The sequence below is a fragment of the Hirundo rustica genome, chromosome 2 (genome assembly GCF_015227805.2).
Source record: "Hirundo rustica isolate bHirRus1 chromosome 2, bHirRus1.pri.v3, whole genome shotgun sequence".
NCBI classification, from domain to species: domain Eukaryota; kingdom Metazoa; phylum Chordata; class Aves; order Passeriformes; family Hirundinidae; genus Hirundo; species Hirundo rustica.
This window is the reverse complement of record NC_053451.1, coordinates 103,769,999-103,796,385: the sequence shown is the minus strand read 5'-3', so window position 1 is coordinate 103,796,385 and position 26,387 is coordinate 103,769,999. Positions and strand designations below refer to the sequence as shown.

At 38.1% G+C, this 26,387-nt stretch overlaps 1 protein-coding gene across 3 annotated transcripts in view; it reads left to right on the top strand.

The window, feature by feature from the left end:
- SH3KBP1 (SH3 domain containing kinase binding protein 1) overlaps nucleotides 1–26,387 on the top strand; it is a 211,615-nt gene that overhangs the window by 102,989 nt on the left and 82,239 nt on the right. For 2 of the 3 annotated variants that reach the window (XM_040055024.2, XM_040055022.2), the window contains exons 4-7: nucleotides 502–608; nucleotides 8,353–8,476; nucleotides 13,692–13,766; nucleotides 23,672–23,868. In XM_040055024.2, the coding sequence (XP_039910958.1) occupies nucleotides 502–608; nucleotides 8,353–8,476; nucleotides 13,692–13,766; nucleotides 23,672–23,868 (503 nt within the window). The remainder of the gene's footprint in view (nucleotides 1–501; nucleotides 609–8,352; nucleotides 8,477–13,691; nucleotides 13,767–23,671; nucleotides 23,869–26,387) is intronic. The other variant, XM_040055023.2, reaches the window with a different exon arrangement.

Sequence of the window (26,387 nt, the reverse complement as noted above, 5' to 3'; positions counted from 1 at the left end):
GACTTGCGAGCGCTGCGTTAACAGTTGAACTAAACGGTCTTAAAGGTCTTTCCCAACCTAAGCAATTCTTTGATTCTGTGAATAAAATACAAAGAATGGTTAATGAGTTATTTGTACACCTTTGAAAGAATTGTGGACAAAATGATACAGCTGAGAGTTTATTTCTTTATAAGCTTTGGATCCCTTCCCCATCCCTCCTGGATTTGCCTACGCCATGTGTTTAGAGCATTAGCCTGGGAGAGAAGCTGCAGCAAATACACCTGGAAACATCCTTGGGGTGAAGTTTGTCCATTCTGTCATTAGGAAGCCCAATTAGTAAATTTTGGCTCTTTTTATCAGTTAAATCTAGACAGATAGACTAAGTATCGCAAATTCAGATTCTGATTCTGATTACAATGCTCAGAGAATAATTCTTCATCTTTAATAATTCCCCCTAGCTTGTGTTTGGCATGGAAACTTACTTTCATTTAATGATTTCCCTATTTCCTTCATTTCCCTCAGGAGAGAGAAACAGAAGAAGGAGATGTCAGGTGGCTTTCAGTTATATGCCTCAAAATGAAGATGAATTGGAATTAAAAGTTGGCGACATCATTGAAGTTGTGGGAGAGGTGAGCACATCTTTAATTGAATATACATCCATGCATTTCTGACATGTCTTGTGCATGCTAAGCTCCTCAGTACATAATTTAAACCAGGTATTTTTCTTCTCTGCTATACTGACCTGTCTGGTTTGGGTTACTGTTGGGGATTAGGGGATGTTGGTTTTTTTCTTACAGATTTTGTTACTTTTTTTTTTTTTCCCCTGTAGCATTCTTGCTGGTTTTGCATCTGTTGATGTTTCAGAGTTCTGTTCAGGGAAAGAGCTCTGAGTCTGTGTTACAGAGCTCTTGAGTTTATATCTCTGAAGAACCAAAGATTATAGCAGAAGAAACTTTTTGCAGTTTTAGTAAGCCAGCCACAGGATAAAACTACCTTTGCCAAGTTAAAGACATTTAAGAAATTTATTTGAATCTCTACTAGAGTTCATATTTTGTCATCTTTGGCAGTAAATTTTAAGAATTTCATTTTGGTCTTAATCGGTTTAAAAAACCCTTAAAGCCAAATCAAACCTTACAACAAAATATTTAGAGACTCATGATGCACTTATTTTGGTTAGAACTGGATATGGAAAATTAATTACACGAACTGGAACAAATTATGCAAGCTTGGACAGAGAGGCAGAGATTTTCTTTGCATGGGTGACTTGGCTGCAGGACCAAGAAATGGTGTTTGCTCCCAATACCTTCAGTGTTCCATTAGAGATTTTACAAATATCTTCTTGAGCTTAATAGCATGAGGACCAAAGTCAGAATTATAGCATGCATCCTTTAAATAGAATGCATTTAACCTTGTTTATTCTTATTTATTATTCTTATTTACCTGAGTCTGCTCAGGCAGCCAATATAATGTGTGTTGCAGTTTGTATCATTTATTTGTATGATTTTTTTCTCTGCCATGACTCAGCAGTTAGTAATTCAACATTTATTTTCTTGTCGAGGATATACAGTTAATTTACTTTTTCCTGCATCTGTCACTTAAGCAATCAGTTTGAAAAGAATGTAAATTCTCCTGTGATCTACATGGCATCCAGCATTTTCTTGTAAGAGATTAAATTCTCACATCTGAATGTAAGAAGCTTAGTGATCGCTGGTTTTCCTCTAACCTGGCTGTGCACTCCAGCTCTGCACATAACTCTTCCCCTGGAATCAGACATGATGTGTCGCTTAACCGACCTTATTCTGTCTGTGAGCAGTTTTGTAATGGGGGGATTCAAGGTTATAAGAGCATATAAAAATATACTGTAAACTCCATATTATAATGAATTTCATGACATCATATGAACTGTTTTCATTGTGCAATTTGAGGTATATTTGACCTCACATGGCCGTGCAAATACTGCTTAAAAATTTTAAATCTGTGTCTTTTAAGAGTAAATTGATGGAATAAAACCTTTTCCTAGTATCCAGCCAACAAATTAACTCTACTGAATGAGTTATATTATTAAATAATTTAAATGATACACTAGGCATCTGTTATGGAATGTATCTCTTGTCTTTTTTGAATTTGAAAAACTTAATTATACATTCCTGATTTATTTATATCCAGAAGAGACTGAAAATGTCTGCATTAAAATTGAAAAATGTGGAACTATTAAAGTGAAACATTCCATGTACTTGCATGTATGTGCTTATAGTTAAGGGCATGTTTTTTGAAACCCGCTTGGATTGCTCTTTTGGGTGAAAATAGATTAGCAGGTGGAACAGGGAAAATAGGAAATGAAAAAAAAAAAAATCTCAGTGCTTCAGGAAGTATTGTTGTGGGACCTTTATTTTCCATTATGGTTGATACCAAGCAGTTGATGTTGAACACTTGTAAGTTCCTCTTCTGGTCTTATCATAATAGTGTTAATTCCTCGAAAAAGTAGAGCAGACTATTTCTTTTGAAACAGGAACTTTATTTGATGCAGAAAGTTGCACCAACAAATGTGCTGATTTAATTGTTAACCCTTCTGCTTTTAGGTAAGGCCACATAAAGAGTCATTGCATTGAAGCAGAATTTACAGCATTTTTGTCGTTTTGCAATGCTTCTTATTTCAAATGATAAATGTTTGATGTGAGTGACTTATTGTTTTAAAAAAATGTCTTCTTCAGTTGTGAAAGTTGAGGGGTTTTTTGCAACGGCCAAAACCATGCTGTGTTATTGTACAAACCCCCCCAAAGAACCAGAAAAAGCCTTTCCACGTGGGCAATAATTTGAGATAATTTTTGTAAGATACAGGTTTTGTTTATCATTACTCATGATTAAAAACTGGATTATATCTTCCGCATTATTTAGAGCAGTTCAGTGTCATTGGAACATTAATGGTCATTCACTTTCCATTTCCAGTTGCTCTTTTATCTCATCTTTTTTACTCATGAACAGGTCTCAGATTCCCACAGATAGTATTTTATTGTATCTTTCGTTGGTTTAATTGACTTGGATTAATACTTTAAAATCTCCATGGATTTCTGTTTAGTTGAAAATAAATCAATTCCTAACTGAGTTACAACAAACGAAAACTGGTATTATTTCGGTAGAAACACTGTCTATATATCTTCATGTAGTTATTGAAAAAAAAAAGTGTTAAAATGTTGCTTCTGGTTGAACAACCCATTAAACTTTTCCTACTGCAAAGAAAAGCTAATTGGACTGGATTCTTAGGGAAATGCGTTCTGCTCCTCCTCAAGCCTGGTGAAGATCACTGCCTCCAGCACAGGGTTGACAGAAGGGAACTCAAGTCTCAGCTGCCTCCAGCAGTGTCCAAGCGTGCTTCCCCAGATTCCCAGGGCAAGTGGCTTGCACTGGCATCACATGGGGATGTGCTGAGGATGAGGCTGTCTTCCCCACTCCCACCTCTGCATATGTAATAGGATCCAAGGCTATGGATCCTTCTTCCTGGTGCCTGCAGATGGGACAAGATATTTTGAAAGGGTTTTTATTCCTGTAGTAGTGGTTAGGTTAAATGGGAAATTCCTGTTGTGGCAGAAGTGATTCGGGGCTGTAGAACTGAAACAAGCAAATGTGAGTTTTGAACTTGTCACCAGATGGATATCCTTAGAAGCTGAATGTGTTCAGAATTCACAGTTGCTTCCTATTTGTCCTAAATAGTTAGAAATTAATTATAATGAGATCAAACATTCAACACAATAGATAAAATGTTTGTCATTAAAATAGGTTTCCATAGCTACAGGGACACTGATACCCATGAGATATTAATTAACAGACTTAAATTAAAAGTACATTTAAAACTAACAAGAGAAACATTTTCATCATTGTTTATGTTCACGTTTATTGTGTGATTGATAGCTTTTTGCTTGTCATTTTCCCACCTCATTAGCTCTAACTCTAATTACAGTTGTTCCAAAATACATCTGTAACTAATTGTCTTATTAAATGCAGATATCTGAATTCCAATTACGTTTCACCCGTACACTTTTATGGGATGCTAGCTAATTAACCTGTAGCATGAGAGTAAGGACATTTGGCATGTCGTTCAAGAGTTCTGAGGCTGCTTGCATTTGGGATTACTCTGTCACTGTGCTGCCATACACCTTTTGGTCTCCTCCTGCTGAGAAGTCAGCTTTTTGGCAATGTGTAGTCTGAGGAGTTAAACTCACAAGTCTTTGACTGAGACCTTCTGTAATACCACTTAGCTTATTCTTTGACTTTTACATAACATTGTCATATATAACGTGATCAAATCCTATCAGTAACTTTTGAAATAATAAAAATGCAAACTGAATTTTGACAAATCTGTTGCCTCATTTTGCAAGATTAGTGGATGAGGTTTCTTTGTTCTTGTTATCAGATGAAGTGATGCAACCCATGTCCAAGAGCAGGATAAAAGGATTGAGCAGGACTTCTCTTACAGTGACTTATTTTGGCATCTATAGAGTTGAATGGGGAATGAATATTTAACTGTAGTGAGGGGATGATCTGTGCCACAAATACAGAGCTGTATAAATTGCAAGAAAACAGCTGGGAATGGATGCTGGGGTTTCACATCCCTCAGTTACTTTTCTGTGGAATGCTGTGGCAGTTTTTCCAGATTCTCTTCCAACAGGTTGTTCATGAGGATTTCTGTGACTACTTCTTATTTGGTTAGTTTGTGTGGTAGGGGACTTTTTTTTTTGGGGAAATGAGGATGCAAGTACCACTGAGTCCATAGTTCTTTCAAGTTCTTTGTGATTGCTTTCACAGTCCCTCAGTTTATTGTTTACAAGATAACGTTAGAAAACCCCAACAAAAATCCAAACCACAAAATTAAACAAAAATTCCCAAGCACCTTTTGACACTTTAAAAGAACCCTGAGGCTGAAGAGGTTCACCTGTACAAAGTGCTTGTGCAGTTTTTAAGTTTGATCTTCTGCAGCCGAGTTATCGAAGAGTTCCCAGATGCGCTCTGCTGTAGCGGAATCCCGAGGGATGGCTGTCACCTTAGGGGCGCGCCTCTCTTAATGCACTCCTGCAATAAGCCATCAAGGGCCGCTGCAGGCACCGTCTTCTCTTCACGTCTTGTTTCCAAAATTTATTTTCCCATTGGCAGTGGATGTGATTTGTTTATTTTGGCACTTGGGAATCTGTGTTTTTAATTTCCTTTCAACATGTGATTGCTTTTGTCCTTTGAGCTCAATGTTTTCCATTAGAATTTATAAACTAGGGGAGATTTTTTTTCCTTTGCTTTCTGTTCTCTAGTTCTCTCAAAGCAAAAGAAAATCTGTTGACCTTGAGCTTCTCTCTCTCCTGTTGCTTGCCTCTGGCATTGCTTTTATTCCTGGGACTGTATTTTAGTTTCAAAAGCCCAGAAAGACTCTGTTATAATCCAGGGAGACTTTCTTCCATTTGAAACCTTTCCTGACTCAGAGCTTCCCTCATTTGCCTTAGCTAAGCTGTAAGTAATCTGTCAGCGTAATAAGCAAAGCTGCAGGTTTAGAACATCTTGTGGAACAGGCCAATAGAGGAATTTATTGGAAATACACTTTAGGTCAGTGACTCCAAAGAGCTGGGCATTTTAATAATTTAACAATCTTTAGCCTATTAATTATAATAGCGAGGTGTAAGCAAGCTGTGGCAGTCCTGGATTTTCTGGCAAGCAGTTGCTGGTGGAACTTCTTCTCCAGCATAGGACATGGACTGCCAAATGAAACCCAACTCTTTTTAGATTGTTTGGTTCAGCAGATGAATGCCGGGCATAAATCAGGACGTAAATGTGTAAATTCTGAAAGCACTTTGTTTTAATAGCATGGTAACAAATTTTATTGAGCTCGTGCCTCCAGATGGATTACCCCCCATGAATAATGGATTTTCATTTGTAAGGTTATATTGGCTGTGAATTATTGCAACTTTTCAAACCATATGGTAATGGAATGGCCCAGTTCAGGATAGCTAAATCCTGGAGGCATTTTAATGTCTTATATTGTATGGATTCATCTCTAGCTGGTGTGTTTGGAGGCTTAAAGATATGTACCAGGTAGCTTTAATGTTTAAAATACTTAAAACTTTTGATACTTTTGATGAAAATTTCCTAATTAATCTTTGGGAGGCCCAGTTTGACCTCGATCTTTATTGTCTTACTAACATGATTCTGCATTTTCCTTGTGGAAAACTCCTGGGTTTTCCTTTAGGATTTTTTCTGAATTTGTAGAATTATTAAATACGACATGGAATTTTCAGGCAGTATTTCAGCCAGCTGAAAAACTTAAAAGAAGCTGAGGAATGATCTGAGTATATTCATGTGCAGTTTAGATTTAGCTGTCTAGAGATACTTGTGTGTATATGTGTGTATATATATATATATATATATATGGATAGAGTTCTGTAGATCAACACATCACATAAAGAGTGCTAATGTTAACTCTTAAGAAAACTCTGAAGTGTTACTCTAGAAGAAGTAAGGAAGTGAAAATTACTGGAGGAAAAGATGGATCTGAATGATATTGGTCACATTATTTGTCAAGTAATCTCAGCATCTTGCAAAGCAGGGATATGGGAACTGTGGAAACCCTCTGATTAATCTTCTGGTCAATCAGCTAATGCAGTTATGGTTTAGTATTTAGCTCTGATCAATATAGCCACCTGGGGAGAGACTGCATTAGAAAAACTGAAGTATTTTACAGCTCAGAGAGTCTTGGCCATTTTGTGTATTTTCTATATTACAATATATTTTTATATGGAGTATAACATTAATATCAAATCATCTTTAGAGATATAATTTGTAGAATCTGAGTGCTATGTGTCATACAGTTTCAGTTTTCCATATTGCTTTTTATTAGTTTGGGGAGAAGAAAGCAAATATCACCTTTTAGAGACCAGATACTGTGATGTGAAAAGCCTCCACCTCATTGAAGTAATTGACTGATATGTATGTATTCTATCTTCTGAAGTAGCAGCAAGATAGTAAAGAAGAGCAAGATAATTCCCAGAGATGTGCTAGGGCTCACTAATACTGCTGAGGCATTGGAGGGGAGAAGCACTGAGATTAAATGGAAGTCTGGTCTGAGCCACTTTCAAATTAAAACAAAAACTCAACACATGATATCAAGAAATGGAGGGGTTTTTACTAAAATGTCTCATGTAGCTAAGTTGAAAAAAAAATTGCATACATTCCTTTATATTTTGAGGAAATATTTGGTTGTATTATTATGAGATTTCTTTTCTAAAGACTCAAGTTTTTCACAGATTAATGAAAAGACTTTTCACAGACTTTGTTCTGTAATAATTAGCTAGCTTCACTTAAAGTGTGGGGTTTTTTAACAGTAAAATTAACTTTCTCTTTTCATAACTGGGGGGAGGGTAGGCAGGAAGGAGATGAGTCAAACATTATTGGAGGCTGATGTGTCACAGATCTACACTGTCCTCCCCTGTCATATTTTTAGTGAAGGGACAGTGTCTGACAGATGAAGAACATTTATCTATCAAGGGTGTGTTTAGCTGATGCATATAATCAGTCATTTCTTGCTGTGCCATTACAACCTAAAGGCATTTCTAAGGGCTGTCATTTCACTGCCTGACACTGCCATTCAATCCTGAATGGGTTAGAGAGGAGGGAGCTTGCAATTTTAAAGTGTTATTTTCTCTTGGGTTTTGGCTAGGTAGTGTCCCTTCTCCTCCTGGCAATATCATTATTATGTATTTCAGTACCTCTTTGCTGAGATTCTCAAGTCAAATATGCAGTAGTACTGTTCTTTGTTCTCCACAGGTTTCTTACATTTAGGCATGAATGATGTAGCAGCATTCTTAATTTTTAAAATACAAAATTTCTGATTTTGAGGGGGAAGGCAAGAATGTTTACATTGTATTAAGATACCTAAATTAGATTCTCTGAGTAGCCCTTTGTAGGCGTTTCTCTTTCACCATTGATTACTTAGGGAATTCAAACAGAATCTGCAAATCACTTTCATTAAGATTGTCTTGAATAGCCATACAGTGTGCACTGAAAATTTACTGATTGAATGGATATCCATAAAAATTGAAATGTAGAGGCACCATGTGTTCTCTAGTTGCTATTTTATCCTTTTATTTAGTGCTTGTCCGTGCTTCTGACTGCTGTCAGCACTGCTGACATTTACAGATGGGTTCATGCATCTCTCTTGTTTTCACTTATGAAGGAAAAAAGCGAGGTGTCCTGGCTTGGAGCCTATGCCATGTGCTCCTTATACCTGAAATTAATGAATACAAACTCTTCAGAGCCATTACTGTCATTTATTGAATGTATATAATGGTACTCAGTAAAGTGTTGCTTATGTGAAAACCCCTTTTTTTTGTCTTGGCACAGGTGGAAGAGGGCTGGTGGGAAGGTATACTTAATGGAAAGACTGGCATGTTTCCTTCCAACTTCATAAAGGAACTCTCTGATTCTGATGATGTTGGAATAGCACAGGAGGAGCAAGTAAAATCAAGTAAGGAAACACATAATTTTAACGTTCAGTATTTATGTCTGTGTCTTTAGCTCATAACACATTGATAGGACAGCACATTCTTATCTCTTGCTTGGAAGTGTTTTTGAATGCCGTGTTCTTAATTTATGCTGAAAGGGTCAGATGATGATGATTCACGAATACCTGCAGTGCTACCTGAGTTGCAGCATTGTCAGTGCTCTCTGAGCTGTGTAAGACTTTCTGAGCCAGAACAGACTAAGAAGAGAGAAGGCAACGATGATGACTGCATTTGTGTTTCAAAACTAATTACAAGGGGTTTTTTGTCTTTAGACGTGGAAAGTAATCAAACATCTACAAAGTGGCTCATTTAAAGTGGAGGGATTAAAGTGCCATGCTTTCTTTAACACTCCAATAGATGTAAGGATTCATAATTACTGGTGTGGGACATGCAGCACTTTTTCCCTCCAGGTGCTGAGCATGTTTCTATCACCTCCGACACCCACTGCCCCAGCAGCCAAAGGGGAAAAGGCCACAACTGGGACATGGACTTTGTTCTCTCATTTACAGTGGGCCAGTACTGCTGCAGGTGAAAAGCATGTTTGGTAAATAAGTTTGCAATAGTTTAAACATGGGAGTGGGTTGTCCTATTTATAATTTCTCCTGGAGAATAACCTGAACCAAAAGTGTGCTGTTACATGAAATGGAAAGCTGTTGGTCTTCATGTTTACTGTGTTCTTCAAGCAGATATTACTTTTTTCCCCTAATTCAGTGATCAAATCTGAATCTTCAGAGAAAAAAAAGAGAAGTCAATTCTCCTTGCATATTTCAGGGTAATTCCACAATACTTGCCAAGGTATTCCTATTTTTAGCACTACAGATATTCATTGCTATGTAGTGTTCTCCTGAGGTCTCTGAATAAGCAGAAGTCAAAGGACTACCAAGATCTTTGTAAGCTGATTTCAGCTGAAATTTACCAAATTTTTTAAAGTTTACTCTGTCAATAAGAGGTAGAAAATCATAATACTTTCTTATTTTTCCACTTAACATAAATTTGTCACCTTTATTCCATACCATAGAAATAAGATGCTGAAAACCCTAACTTTTGCAATGATGAAAATCTTTTCAATTTTTTTGTAATGGAGTACATTTTCGTGTGTGAATGGGTACTGGTGACCTAGTCTTGAGGTCAGTGCTGTTCAAGATATTTAAATGTAACATTCCTTCAGACTGGAATGAATGTATTTCAAACTCTAAAATTTTAATGTGATGGAAAGGGAGAAAGGACATTAAGTGAAGGTGCACGTTTCAGTGAGATTGCAAACTGCTTTCTATAACCTGAATGTGCTATCATGAATTATGTTCATTACAAACACAGTGAGTCTTGGAAGAACTAATTGTGTAGAGTATTTTCAGCTCTGGCATCTGTAGTGTTTGGTACTATATAAGTGAACAGGTAGGTGATACTGTTCAGGATGGAATATCCCAATTTTTTTCCATATGAATGACTGCATATTCTTTCCCCAGGAAATTGGGTAATATATACTTCATAATAAGCATCCTAAAAATGGCTTTTAACAAAAACATACATTGGATTGTGCAAAAGCAGCCACAAAGCATTAACTCTTGATGAGCATTATGGCCCATGCTTTGTTCAGACTTGGGTTTGTGTGCTGGTTCTGACTGTCAGTGGAACCCAAACCTGGGATAGTTGTATCGAGAAGACAGCAGTAACTCAAATACTGAGTTTGTGTCTTTAAATAAATTGAAGGTAACTGTAGGTGGGAGATGGGTTTCCTACTTGTATTTAATTTAATTCTTTGAGGGTGCTCTGTGGCTATCTAAGATGAGCTATTAGATATACCTACAAAACAAAAGAGCACTGTAAGCCTCGTGAGAGAGAGACAGTGACTCAAGGAATGCTGAGATTGTTACGGGATTTTTAATGGTTTTTAATTTATCTTTTCTTCAAGTAAAACTAGCAATTCAAGAATTGCATTCCCTTAGGAGAATTATGGGAAATAAAAATCAATTCAATTTTTTTCTATATATGGTTTATGTGGTTGATAAAGGTGTTGCTCTCTAACACATAGTGCTTCATGAGGCTCTATTCTGCCACACTGAATATCTGGAGTTGAAAATCTCCATAACGAGACTGCAAAAATTTCAACAAGTTTACACCACTGACTAGGAATGATAGTATCATTCCATGTTTAGTCTGAAAACATAGTAAAATAAAAAAGGAACAAGTATACTCTGTTGAAACGCTCTAGGTTGCATCTCAAAAAGATGCGTATTCGTGCCTCTAGATCAGCTCATTCCTCCATGGATGACAAGATGTGACAGCACCTTAAATCTGCAGTAACTCCTTTTTGTTTCTCTAGAAACCTTGAATACATCTGTATCACAGGACTTTGCATGGTGGAAACTTTGAATGTGAATTCTAGATTTTGAAGTTGGCACTTGGGTGAGGGCTGTACCCAGGCATTGAACTCAGACCCTGGGCAGTCACTGAGGTTCTGCTCAGCATTTAGAGGACCCTAGAAAGGGTTGGAGCGTGGCTCTGCAATCTTGAGCAGCAGCCTTGAACTGTTCAGCCCACCTTGTAAAATGGATTTACTGTGAAACCTGGGAAAATAGCACGGGATATGTGGAGAACCGGCACTACGTAAACACAAGAGTATTTTTAAGTTAATAATTAAATTTCATGTCTTGGTTAAATTTAGTTAAAATTGATTTTTAAATTACATTTTCCTGATCATCTATAAAGAGATTTTTGAAGGGCAAATGTAATTTTGGTGAACTCAAAGTAGAAGAAATATGGAAGAGAAAAATGACATAACTTAGCTTTTTAGGAATAAAGTTAATAAAACCTCATATTTCTCTGTCCTTCTGTTACAATCTACACCAGCCCCAGTGGAGAGAAAAATGTCTGATTTTATTGGTTTTGTTGTGTCCATGTAAATTTTATGGCAGATCAGAGTAAACAGCCGGAATAAATCATCTTGGTTTCTTTTCATGCTCTGCCATGGGCTAACCTCAGAAGCTTGTTCAGAGCAAGAATTTCCTTTTTTGAAGATGCCTGGGGCTAGTTTTGGAAGTGCCAGATATTTCTGAATGCTGACTGCGGGACTTAGCTTGCCCCTTATTTAGAAAGATTTGGGAACCTGTGCATCAGTGAGTGCTCAGCAGGCTGAAAAGCAACACAGTTGCAAGATCTAAATATCTGGGTGGTTGTTTGTTTGATTTTAAAGTATTTGTCCCAGCTGTAAGGTGATTGCCAAATTTCTTGTCTTCAAAGGCGCATTTTGGAATGTAAGTACAGGCAGGATCAGGTACTCCTAGAGTAAACAGCAGTTCCTTGTTCTTTAAAGCATGCTCTTAAAATGAAAATATTGCTTTTCTTGGGCCAACTGTTACAGCATGAACAGTTAGTATGCATTATCAATTTATTACTGTATTAGATAGATGGATCATAAGACTATTTTCTATATTTCTCAGAGATACAGTATTAATTTTAGGACTATTTTCAATACCACTTCTTGTCAATACAGCCTGTTGAGAAGCAAAATGTTGACATGTAGTCAAAAAAATTTTGAGATAATTACAATTTAACATTGAGGAGGTTATTTCAAAAAGCATTTAGTATCTTCACAGCAGCGTCATGGCAGCATTGAAAGGTGGCCTTTTGTATCTTGCTGTCTCTGATGTGCATTCTCTGAGGTACAGAGGAGCCTCATGGCATCTATCAACTATTTTTAGAACCTGTTAGTGATGGCCTCTGAAAAGTCCTGGCTGCTGGAGTTAGAACTGATGATAGACTCATCAGCTGATGCTTCAGTCAGGCAACCTCCTCTGATTTGAGTTCTTAGAACTTTAGATCTCCGTTACTGTCTCTCTGGCTCTCCACAGTGTCATGAAGCTTAATGTACTTTTTTCTTAGCAGTGGGTTGATGTTTGACTCTTTTAATAGCACTCTTTTAATGGGATCTTGTAAAAAGAAAGTGTAAAGATGGATTTGTAGCATTTTTATTTCCTCATTACATAAAATTAGGGCAAGAAAAACATTTTGTTATTAATAAAACTTCAAGAACAAAACAAAGAATCGGCTTTTTATAATGTATAAATAAGTATAGCTTTTTTATTGTCTGAAAGTCCAACAGAATGATATACAGGAGAAAAAAATCCCACACATTTTTGGTACCAAACTGAGAGGGATTCTGTGTTGGGACAATTCACATATGCTGGCTATTTTGCAATAAAATTTTACCAAAGACATCAATTTTTGTGATGGTATACCTAGGGGAGATTGGGAACAAGCTGGCATTGGTATATTCTTCGGCTTGCCTGGGTATTTAAACCTGACACGTGAAACAGTTCACCTGCTCATGCCTTCACCTTCACTTGAATTTCATGTCCTGAGTATCAGAGCATGAGCTATCTCACCAGCAATGAAAAAAAAAAAAAAAGGATTTTGTAATAAAATGTTATCTTAAATATCTAAGATGAGAAGTGGGATTTGGTTTGGTTTTTGTTGTTTTGCTGTTTTCCCTCTTAATTTTAGAATTTTGCTTTTGTTAATGTCAATGCCAAGTCACATCTGATTAAGCTTTTAACTGATCTATTCAGGTTTTAGTGTCATATCCTTTTTACTAAGCACTGTTTAAGACCAATTCCCATGTCCAAAATATTTCCAATAACTCATCTTGGAAAGACACAGTATTTCTGATGCTCACAGGATTCCTGGTACATTAAAGAGATGTGAGTATTTCATTGCCCTGTTTGGATGTCAGCTGTGCTTGTTCAAGTGCACTACATCTGCATCAGGAATGTTGAGCCACTGTGAGTACATCATTGCAGTAATAATATTTTTTTGGGATTTCCCTGTGCAAGCCTGCATAAAACAGACAAATAATTTTATTTGCAAGTCTCACAGCTTGATGGACAGCAGACCAAACCTAAGAAGAATGCATTCTGTTGGACATTGTAAATAACAGCTTTAGCAAAATCATGAGATTCTGTTATCTGACATACATGCAGAAGGAATATTTTAACTTCATGTACAATCAGATATGTTTGTTAATGTTCTCGTCATTTTGCTAATGAGGCTTTTGAATCAGTGACTGAAAATACAGATTAAAACCTCTTCCTTTCCCTTCTTTTTACCATCATTCGATCTCTTTACCTCCACCCTGCCCCTTGTCTCTTTTTTGTCTTTCCTTCTCTTACCTGCTGTCAGGAAAATCTGCCTTTGAAGGGACAATTCTGTACAGAGTGGTACCTGCAAAGATTGACAGCTACAGACGTTACAACAGTGAGTGTGTTTCAAAATCATCGAGCAATAGCTTCAGTCCTCTGAACCTGTTTGATTTATCTACACTTGTAAATTGTGCCACTGCTCCCCACTTACGGCTACTCTACGTGCGTATCTGTCTGTAAGCTGAAGTCAGTCTGCTGCTGATGAACTGCCCAGCCTTAATGCAATGAGAGTGCACCTGTTCCTCCTGTGCATGTGTGTGTTCTGTGTCCATACAATGTATGTGTATAAGCCCACCCTAAACTGTGAATGGCATTGGATCTTTTGGTCTCAGCTATGGATTGAATCTAAGCCCGTTTAGTCCCATCACTTCTGCCCCCTGAAATAAGAAGACTGTCGATAATCACCACTAATCTTTGAATTAAAAGTCCATCTGCTCTAAAAGTAAAGTTCCCATTGTGATTGTTGAACTCATAAAGTATGCTTTGCTTTTCTTAAAGGATATTTTGGGTTTTGGTTTGTTTGAAGTTTTCTTCTTTTTTTGTGATTTTTTAACATTTATTTTTACTGCATGCTCTTCATTTGGCATTCTGTCTTTGACAGTTATTACTCACAGCATTCTGGCTGATACATTTTTTCTGCCAAGGAGGGTAAAAGATATAAAGCTATTTTCATTTCATGTTCAGGTTTTTGGCTTCTGCTTTTTAAAAGAAGGGCACATCCTGCTTTTCATGTTCTTTTACTGCCCTGGTAATACAGAAAAAGAGAGAATGGTTATATCAGATGCAAGACAGAGGAAGCAAGGAAGACAGAAATCTGTCCTTCCACCTGTTTCCTCGTGGAGAAATCCAGCTGAAAGATTCACATTTGGTGTGACTAAGTGCAAAGTGTTCAGCACTGTCTTCCGGTGAAGAGGATGTTGTGCGAGCTTTGGCATCTGCTTTTGCCCCAGAGAGCTTTCTCTTGGGAGGATCCATGCTGTGCTGCCCTTCTTCCTCCTTTATGTGTGAGAGTGTTTGGTTTTCTGCCTCTGAGGACTTCTGTCTTGTGCATGTTGGCAGCAAAGGATGAAACAGTTGAAGGGGCATTATTCTGTTCTGATACATGCCCTTACACCTTTTTTTTTTCCTTCTTAACAAATCTGTTCCTTTTTTTGAACAAAAGTCTTCGTGAATGTGTGCAGGTCTGAGTATTTCCTTGTGGAAAATTATCTCCCTGTCTACCAGAACTCATTTTGCAGGTCTTTGCAAGCTCCAACCAAGCCCTTGCTCTGGTTGGAGCAGACCGTGTGGCTGGTGGTCTTCAAATTTTTGTGCTGCTTCTCACCTTGTATCTCCACGACTGCTTATCAGTCACTCAAATTTCATGCTTCTTGCAGAGTTCTTAGACCAACATGTCCTCTAATCCATCCATCTGATGAGTATAGTAAGGATTTATGAAGTTAATTACCAGTATGCTTGACTTCAGACTTTAGGATGAAGCTTCAAATCAGACGCAAGGTCTGCTTTTGGAGCCCCTAATTTCACAATCTTACTGGGTAGTGCTGCCCTAACATCACCTTTCAGAGTTTTCCAAAAGCTTGCTCTCCATGCCCAGACTGTTTTTGTTAAGGGCCAAATCATCCTTCCCCTCTTCTCAAGTCATCTAAAGTAAGCATAACTGAAGCCATGAAGAATTCAGTCACCTTTCCAGTTGTCCCAGAGCTCTGCATTTAGTTCTTCTCGTTAATCATACTGGCCCACGGTCATGCCACGTCACAGAAAAGCAATTGCATCAAACTGATTTCAGAGTGCAGGATTGGATGGTATCTAGAGGAAAGCTTGATGACCAGCTGCAAGAGGACAGCTTAACCCACAGTAGACTGTCTCGCATTGTTCTGGGCTAACGTCAAAACTTTGTTTTTAAAGTTGATAAAAAATATCTGCTTATGCTACCTGGAGGTTTAGTTCCACGCCCCTTGGCATTCGGTTGAGACTTGCATGTTTTTTCCTGCTGCAGAGGTGTGTTGCTTTCTCCATAAAGCTGCATCTCAGAAAGCCAGATACCCAGCTACACTTCTGGACTGTTTGTTGCTTTTTGGGTGGGAACTGGGACTGAGGAATGGGTAATACACAAAATCACGTCATCTGGGGAAGTCTTAAACAAGGCAAGGGTTTGCATTGCTGTTGCTATCAGATATGCTCTTGCTTAAACTAACGCACAAAAAGAGGGTCCCTTACTTTCCCTGCTCCATCTATTTACAGCTCACCTCCTGCGAACTTACTCCTCATGCTCTCCTGAACAAGTCTACTGATGGTGCAGCCAGCTCCTTCCATTTCATATCTCCTCTGTGGTCCATATTTATAGGCAAATATCCACAAACTTAGGTCTCCAGTGAAAACCATATGGAGACATTCCACAGAATTGTTTCCATTCAGGGATGTCTGGTTAAAACAACTCATAGCTGCTCTAATTTCAGCTTGCTGATTTCTCTGTAAGTTAAGCTGGAGTCAGTTCCTAACTTCAGATTTGTTATGCCTAGGCGATGCTTGGATTCACCTGTATCACATTGCATGAAGTATTGTTCAACTTTGTAATCAAGCTTAGAGCTTTTACTTCACAAACACATGCTCAGTGCTAAATACTTTTATTTTGAAAGCCATTTTCCAACTGCTGTGTTTAAAAGAAATTTTCTTATTAACCAAGGCCTGTGAAAGCTGTTGAATTAGTCGCTGCTTCTCGAGATACCTTCCACTGAAATATGCAAGATTGTCTCCTGCAGAAACACCCGGCCTTGCCTTTATTTGCTGACTTGGCTTTCTTGGTCATGAGGTATGCCAGGCTCTGCTCAGCAGCAATTCCAGCTCCTTTGGCATTCTGCTCATCAACCTGCTGTCAGAAAATCTTTGCTACTGCATATGCTGGGTGAAGAGAGATGCATAGCAACAAAAAACTTGTTGTTTTGTTGATCACAGCCCTCTTCTCTCTCATTCTGCAACTTTCTTGCACCTCCAAGAACAATGCTTCTTGGATTTCTAATTTTTTTATTTTTACTGATTTAGTTTCTCTTTCTTGCTTCGCTTTCTTTTTCTTCAAAGATGCAATAACTGAGGAACAGTGCAGATAAAATGCTTGATTTGACAAATATTTGCCTCTCTTTCCTTATATGTGGATCCACAATGCTGTCAGTAATAGCTATTAGATATAATGGAAGAAGATCAGGATCGTTGAAACAGAAACATTCGTGAGTAACCTCAATTGTGTTTTGTGTTTTCTATTGCTCCACCACTTTTTTTTAAACCTTTTTTTTTTTTTTTGTACCCCTCCCCTTAATTCTTGAGGAATTATGGCTGGTCAGAGTTCTGACAAATCAATATGGCTGATGTATCTACGATGTTCTAAACCCCATTTAGGAGTGTCAGAATGCGAGCAAAGTTAAATGAGAAACCTGAATGTGGATTTTAACAGTTCTGAAGAGAGAACAGTTACAGCTTTTTGTTTCACCTCACCTTGTTACAACTTGCAAAAAAGAGCTTGTATCAAATACATAGCTGCTACAGATGCTGTAATGAAAACAATGTCTGAGAAAGAAAAATTATAAAATTGGGGGAGGGAAATTTTCATGGTTAAAAGTAAGCATCCTGTTTGCTGGAGAACAAATGTACTGATGGCATGGGATTGGGGGCCATGTGTGGAAAAATTATGTTGACTGGGGTGAAGTGTTAAATCCTTCTGTTGATTGGGATTCCCACTGCCAAATGGTTTTCCATGAGTTTCACAAAAGACCAGTGCTTGGTGAGTGGCAGGTAAAGAGCCCTGTTGGCTGTGGCTGCTTCCATCTCGTTCCACGTGCAGTAACAACATGTGCCTGTACTTGGTGCTGGTGGTTAGAAAAGTAGTCCCCAAGTGAAGAAGACGATGATTCTCTACAGTGGTAGAGCTCCTGAGGAAATAATTGTTCCTGTTTGTTCTTACAGTACTCGGGGAAGTGGCTGGGGAGGTGGGGAAGCCACCAAGCTCTGTATTGATGGCTCTGTGCTCGTGCTGCAGAAGATGCTTGTGCTGCATCGCCTCAATGCATGCTGCTCCCCTTCCCCTTGCATGTCCACATGTGCAAGCATAGAAATCTTGGGGAATTTCTTATGTGGCAAGAACTGCTATGCAAAGGAAAATGAACATGTTGAAAGCAAATGACACAATGTTTAGCTGACACAGTTACATTTTTTCAAGGAATGACTGAGAATAACAAATAATTACTAATATTGAGATAGTCTGCCTCAGCTGTTTGTACATGTATAATCACTCTTGGTAAAGAAGCATAAATTTGTGTTTTGAAAGCATGAATTTATTAACCTTTAAAATAAGAAGAATCAACATGTCTTTCTTCTACAGTAGTATTTAGAATCAAATTTAATTTTCTGGGTTTGATTTTTTTATAACGCTGGAATGTTGTTGTGGATGGCTTCAACAAAATACAGGATTTTGACAGAAAGTGACCCCAAGACTAATACCTTATAGGATGTGGGTATTTGTTTTGTGTTCACCAGTATGTGAGGGAAAGGAAGAAGGACAGTTCCTGTCTCATCTACTGCAATTACCACGTATAACTTCACCACGTTTGTCATTCACATCGGACACACGGGCGTTCCATGCTGTCATTCTCTAAACAGAAGGAAAGGAGATATTTCCCCTTGCTTTCCATCCCTTCCATAAAAGTAAAAAAAAACTCAATAAACTTAATTTACGAATTTCTTGGTTCTATTAAACACAGTTGACACTGTTTCTCTCTGGCTGCTATACCATATCAGGAGATCCTCTGCACTGGCTCAGGTGTGTGCCTCTGAACTGACTTTCCTGAGAACTGCTTAGAGGGACAGAACACCACTGGCCATTACTGTGTCAAAGTGGTCCATCCTTTGCCCAGGGCTATAAATTGCCAGCAGAGAGAACAATCCAGAATAAAGAACAAAAATTAAATTCCCAAATAATAGCTCAAAATAGAAAGCTCTGTAAACGTAGAATGTATTTCCTTTTCTCCCCTGCCATTTTAAGCTATTTAGAAACAATTTGTTTCCTGCTTTGAATGGAGTTAATTTTACCACAGCTGTTTATTTTTGTTTTAACAGCTTTAGTTACATGGCCTTTTATCATCCCTAACTATGTTTTTGATTTAGAATACCGGTTTGATGCCAGCACAGCTTTGAGAGGCCGTTGCTGAATTAAGTCTGATGTTGTGGTCTCTTTTTAATCCCTGTTTGAGCTAATCTGTTTTGGTACATTTCAGAATGTTGCTCTCAAAAGACCTGTAACTGCTATAGCAGAAGCGTGGTGTGTTTGAAATGTCTTGAGGAAACTAATCTCTCTTATATACCCATAGAGAAAAAAATGTGTGAAGTGCGAAATTCCTCCAGACAGTTTTGAGAAAATTTAATCTTCATGAATACTAAATGAGCTTGCATTTGTAAGGAGCATGAATCAATAAAGAATCAAAATTCTAAGTGTTTTTAAAAAGCTGTAGATCCGTATTTTATTCCAGCCAAAAGCTGGAAACAGTGGGCCGCTGGGAATTTTAACTTCTTGTTCGTGCCCTTGTTCACACTTCAAGGAATTTACTAGAAAAATGCAACCAGTGCTTGGATTTGAGTTCTACCTTATGGTGCTACAGATAATTCAGCAACAATAAATCTAAGTAAAAGAATGGCGGTTTTGCTTATAGAGCCAGAAATTTGATGTGACACTCCCAACAGACTGGAGAAATATGTCCTTGGAAATAAAGTTCTGAAAAACCTTCCTGCTATTAAGACTGATGTGATAGTAAGCATGTTAGTGAGCACCTTATTGATGTCATGTTCTTAGCTTGTCAGCTCTCCAAATGCTGACAGAGAACTGACATTATAGAGAAGCTCCTGCTTAAAAAAAAAAAAAAAAAAAAAAAAAAAAAAAAGGCAAAAAATAGTGAGAGGCCTGTAGCTTTTACCCCATACTGGCTTTATTTGAAGTACTTAATAGCTTGCAAGAGGAGCAAGATGTTCTCGGTGTTTCTGTTCTCAGCAGTTTGCTGGGCGGCTGGCCTCACCCTTGTGCTCCAGTCCATCTCTCTTGTCGACCACAGCTGTTTCAGGCTGAGTGGGTGCGCTGCTCATAGAGGGGGACTCTGGCCACTGAAATTCTCTCCAGTTTTTAATGATCATTTAGCAGCTTGATCTCCCTGATAGCTGTAGCTCTTCATGAAGAAAATTTCATACTTAAAATTCATAATCTGACAGTCTGTGTCACTCAGGTTCCTGCTTAGATCCCAGCTGTGTCCATTGGCTACACTTATCTTTTGGAGAAGCTATCCAGCCAGCTGTGTTCTGCCACTAAGCTATTTGCTGCAGTGGCAACAAAGTCCATGAAAAGCTGAACAACAACAAAAAAAGTGTGACTGGAAGAGGAACGTTTTTCTGGTTTTAAGAGGAAAGATCACCTGAGCCAGATTGCAGGTGCACGAAGAGAATTGCTGATAGATATATACTGATCCATCTATATACACAACACGTATGTATCACACATGCACACGCACGTTCGTTTGTTTGTTTACACACATACACATATATATACACACACATATATATACACATACATACATACATACATACATACATACGTATATATCTCAGGGAACAACCCAATGAAAAAATAAACAAGGAGAGAATTTATCAGGCAAGAGTGGGCACAGTGTTGCAAATCCTTGCTTCCAACTCCTTTTTCTGTCCAAATCAGAAGAGTGTCCCTGGACAGGAGGGTAAAAGAGAGTCTTAGCATGTCTTTAAGAGTAAGAGCATGTTAGAATATTTTCTGCAGCGCTGTTTTGTACTCAAGCAATGCATTATTCTTTCTTAATGTTACTGAAGATGCTCACTCTATCTGATTTGTTCTACAGTTTCCACTGCATACAGTTCTTCTCTTTTGTCCTCTTTGTCTCTAGACCCCAGTCATGTTGTGATATTTTATTTTTATTTTTATTTTTTTTTATTTTTACTTTTATTTTTACTGATTTATTTAGTTAAGTACAGAGAACTCCTCAGTTTGGGTCAGTAAAAAATAATTAAATTAGGTCATTTTCCCATTTGATCTGGAAGAACTCTTTTTAGCTTTGCAGGAGCTTTGTATCTGATCACTCAAATGCAATTTAGTTTGGAGGGGCCACACTTCAGTCCATTCTGTCCTCATAAAAAATAAAAATAGAAAAGAAGAAAAAGAAGCAATGCTGTTATTTCCTATGTTGTTTTCATTTTGAGGACTGTATACTGAGACAGCTCTGTGGCAGTATAGAGAACGAACAATTTTTGGATTATCATCAAGCACAAATGGGTGATGCTTGGGAGATCTGTTGTGAGCCTGAGGTGAGGCTTCTGATGCAAAGTGTGATGCCTCATCACAGAAGAATGGTCATAAAAGCTGAAAATGCCGTAATGAAAAACAAGTGATGACCCAGAAAGAAACAAAGCTTTATTCTTATTGCATCCCCTTGAAGTCTCTGATCTTTCTTTCATGTAAACTTCAAAGATCTGAAATCCATGTGAGACCTGTTGAGTAATTCTCACAATTACTTTCATATTTTAATTCCATCCACCGACCAAAGTCCAGATCTTCTTCTTCCACAATTAGAAATTAGATGCAGAAAACCTATTTTGATAACCAATTTTAAAGATAGCTTTTCTGTTCATTTCAGGGAGTGGCTAAGAGCAGTCATGGATTCTTACCAGTTACTTCTGAGGGAGGTGTTTTTTCCCTCCATCACAGAATAGTTTGAGATTTTGGCAAGGATGACAGTAGAATCCTTTGCCACAGGGTAATTTTCCATATCAAGATATTTTGTTCAGCTAAAAGACGATGATCACTACAATTTGTTGGAGTTTTTTGAACTGTAGATATTTTATACTCAGTGCAGTCAATTACTGACCACTGTCTTTGCTCTTAAAAGTGGTAAATAAAGTTGGTTCTAGCTTCTGTTTCAGCCAGGGCCCCAGTGATTGGTAATTTGCAAAGCTGGGGAAGGTCCAGCTGTTAGAACTTAGAGCACATTCAGTTACTGACCAAGTCAGAGCAAGGGGAGGGAACAAGAAAGGAGCAGTGACTTTGCCACACTTTGCCCAAGGAGATTTTTACCTGTCTGGCTTAATTTACCTTTGCATCTCCAAGTGCCTCTGCTAGACACACTGTGCAGTGGCTCTGCTTTGGATAACCACTCCTGTCCTGGCCTCCAGAGCACCAAGCAGCATCACAGTCAATGCTTAAATTCCCTGATTTCCTGAGCTCTGGTAGAGAGGTAGTGCACAGGATATACTTTACTGATAGTAGGCATGCTACCATTCTAACTAACATTATAAATATTATAACTAACCAGATTTTATGTTTTCTCCCAGGCCCTTATTAGAAAAATTAAATGTAAAGAAATCAAGACTTTTGCATATTTAAGAAAAGTATTGTAATACAATTCTTTATTATTAATTTAAATTGCAATCTTGCATAGCTTATGGAACAATTAACTTGTTCCGTGTGAAGTGAATTGAATTGAATTGAATATCTGAAGAAATAGAAATGCTGATGTTCAATAATAGGTGTGGCAGCCACCCTGGAGGCTAGAAGGCCAAAGTGTTTTTCTTAGTCTGTAGTTTTTCCTGTTTGTTTCTAATTGGGAACTTTTTCTAATTCTGCTTTTGTACTCCTTTCATGTGAAAGATACAGAAAATCTCAGGGCAGTGTTTTCTGGTTTTGGCTAAAAGTCCTGATCTGACGTAATTCCTGATTTCATTTCCTAGCAGCACCCTGGTGTTCAAACCCATTAACAGGTGAGCCTCTTGTGATCATGAAGTTGTACCTGGAGGCCTTAGGACTTGCACTGGTTCCTGTGGTTCATCTGTCGGCCTTTTATGATGAAAATCTATTGCAATCCCTTTGTTGACCTTGATATAAAAGTAATAATAACAAAAGCTTATTTGAAGTTCTTCCTTTGACTTGTAAGAGCCACATCTGTGACATCATGAGTGCTTGTTAGGGAAATGTGAGGATTTGAGCTTCTTATTGTTAGAATAGGTAAAATTAGTGCTGCAGTAGCAGCAATTGCTGTGGTTTTCCTAGAAACAGTGTAGGGAGGTAGATTTAAGTGGTCTAGGGGAGGAAACTTCAGTGGGTCACTTTTGCTGCCAGTGGCTGTTTGACCTGATGCTGCACCCTTCTGTAAAGTGGCTGAAACATCACCTTATTGCACCTGTGGCCTCTGCTATTTGAGCAGCAGATATTTTCAGATAAGTGCAGATAAATTTTCCTATTCCCTGAAAGAAGTAATGCAAATCAGAATGTCAGTGTTGATTTGTTACATTCCTAGAGGAGAGTGTGCATGGGTGCTTTTCTTATGAGGCTGTCTGTGCTGCAGAGGGGTTTAATTTTCAGCAGGGAACACATTATGCAGCTTATTTGATTGCAAATTTGTTTGAACAGCTTTCAGCTTTGTATTTCCCAGTTAGGTAATGTAGCTTCAGATACTAATTGCATAATTGGCTTGAGTCACACAGATTTAAGGTGCAGCGTGCCTGATCTGACTGCTTGTTAGCTTTATCTGGCTTTATACAATAGGTGCCTTGCAGCTGAATTTAACTCTTTCTTTTACTGAGGTCTCTTCCAAAGAGGTTTTGCCTGAGGAATAAGGATTTTCTTGGTACTCAAGGAATCACCATCCTCATTTGTGAGGTTTTGATGCTGGAGTATGCATGTTTTGTGGTATTTGTGGATTGGTGTAAATTCTAATCAGTACACCAATGTGATGAAATAAAGTCATTTTTCAATGTCAAAAATGAGTGCATGGCACAGAGAGCATCTTCTCTACCTATTTCTTGTGGTTTCATTTTCCTCGAGAGGATGGTGGGAGGGTTCATTTTCCAGTCACAATCTGATCTGAAAATAGTGAGTTTCACACCTTCTTTCATCCCTCCTTTTCACAGGCCTAAAAGATGCTACAGGCTCTGAGAGTGATGGTGGTGACTCTTGCAGTACAAAATCAGAGGGAGCCAATGGAGGCACGACAATCCAACCCAAAAAGGTCAAAGGTGTTGGCTTTGGAGATATCTTCAAAGACAAACCCATAAAGCTACGACCAAGGTCAATAGAAGTTGAAAATGACTTCCTCCCAGTGGATAAGGTATGTGTCATTCCTTAGTCGTCTCTTGTTTTAAGTTCTGTCACTGACCAAAACTTGGAAGCTTTATGGTTATTATTTCCTAACCTTTCTGTTGACAAGGTTCTTGTCAAGAAAATGGACTCCAGTGAGGTTAGCTGCATTTAAAAAAAATAAAAAAATCTATATATCTATATATCTATTTATATTGCTCTCAAGTATGTTCTTTAGGGAAACTAACAAAGAAGTGCTTGGTTTCTAATGAAGTCATGACTGGAAAAAAAAAATCTGTGAAATCCTTCCTTTAAGTGGGCAGTCAGATTTGCATAGAGTTACTGATGTGCTGAGAAGTGTTAGGAGGCTTCCACAGCCTCAAGTTCTGCTATGGGCTTAGTTACATGGTGCATTTTCTTTGTCCCCAGTGGTGATTTTAGGAAGCTCCTGGGCTCTTGATACCGGGTGTGGTGACTTCTCACCTTTGATTCATGCTTGTCCACTTGTTGTAGAAACAGGCACTACAGCAATTACCATTTCTGGCCTGCAAGATTTTTTTTTTTTTTAACCTCTATAATTTCAGTGATCTGATTTATAGCACAGCACCTACTCCCACATCCACCCTGAGTTACAGTAGTACAGGACAAGAGGAGGTCCTACAGAGAGAGGTGGAAACTTCTGAATTTCTAAATGATGCTGAAGGACATTTGGTTGATATCTTGCATGTCACCATTTTTCATTTAGTATAAAGAGGGTAGGGAAGAGCTGGAATAATCTAAATAAAGGAAAACCTAGACTGTATTACTGCTTGACTATTGCTGACTTCTTCAAAGCCTGCATGGTACCCTGCTTGCCTTCTGTTTCTGAGTGGACTTCCTAACTCACATGTGGGGCTTTGCAGAAGCATTTCATTTCATTTGAAGTCCTAATTCCTCCTTATTTCTTGGAGGAATTCCTTGGAAGTGGCCTTCATTCCTTGGAGGAAATTCTTACTCCACTCTATAATAATGTGAAGTCTTACCTTTGTTTTGCACAAACAACTTACAGGTTTTTTACCCAGCCAAAAATGGAATATACAACTTTCAGGAAACTTCTAACACAGACCTTCCTGCCTATGTCTTCAAGTTCTCCTAAAATTGGCATGATTAATAGAAAATAATGGCTTGATTGCATAAACACAATCCATCATTTGTGTTTGAAATGTAACTAAAGGCAGCACTTCTTTGCTGTTGATGCTTTTTTCCTGTCTAGGATTAGGTTAACCTTTGAGAGGTGCCATTCAGAGGCTTCAGCACTGCAGTCTTTGCCTCCTACCAGCACCAGAACACAAGTCAGTGACACGACATCTGTTAGGACTGCAGACCATTAACCTCCCCAAACACTCATTTCCCAGCTGCAGGAAGTTCCTTCCTTGTCATTGCCATGTTCTTTACCATTTAATGCTGAGTGTAAGAGAATCCTGCATCGTTGGCCATCCCAAGCAAGGTCCAATTCAGCCTGAAAGCTCTGCGTACTGGTTCAAAGTGTAGCAATGCATGAAGAGTTCCAAACTGGTCCATATTTTTCTCAAGCAATGTAGTTTTTAAAGGGATCTTTGCCCTGTTAGGTGTATTTCTCATTTACAAGTAGTCTTAGTTTTTTAATAACTTGTAAACTTTTGAAGAAGCAGAAAAAATGCTTTCCTCTATTCTCGGGGTTTTTTAAATTTTTTTTAATGCTTTCTGAAGTTTGGAGACCTTAAAACTCTTATGGTTGCTTCTTCCTGATACAATTATTGATGAATTATTACTGTAATGATAATTTTAACTTTCTTGATTTAAAATATTTCCTAACAAGAGTTGTTTTTAAAAAAGCATCAGTAAGCTACTGTGAGGATTTTATAATGTGGAATTATTTATAACATGATAGTTTCCATGTAAAATGTCAGTCCCATTTACAGAAGAATCAGCAGGGTCTTATTTTGTTGGTGTTATCACTTTGTGTTCTAATATGTTTTCAATTTTATGAATCATAATCTTAGATCATATTTCACACAGAATTACTGGGGTGTTAAAAAGGCTTTTACACAAATATTGGCAGGAACATGAAGACAGAAAGGTTTGCTGCCAGCTGAGCAGAAGCAGATGCCATTAGGCTCTCCTGTAAATCACCAGGCAGTTTAATGTGCTTCAAGTGTTTGCTCAATGGCAGCAACGTGGGATATAATCGCCCCTGTCTTTTAAGGTGATCAATAAACTCTCAATAAAAGGCAAAACTGAGGAATTGTGTGAAACCCCATTGGTTTTATTGGTGTGCAGAATTCATTGCTTAGCTGTTATTTGCTCTAAAAATCACAGAGGCAGATTATCCTAGGGAAATTAATGATGCAGTTGTAGGAGTTCAGTTTGAGCAGCACTATCAGAGCTCTGCTCTTTTAGAAAAAGAGAAGAATCAAGTACTTATGCTTTGTAGTGCATTTCATTGCCTGTTGGTGCTGACAAGTCAATCACTAGCCATGTATAAGCAGAATTGGATTCCTGAGGCTTGGCTCTGACAAATTTCCATTACTG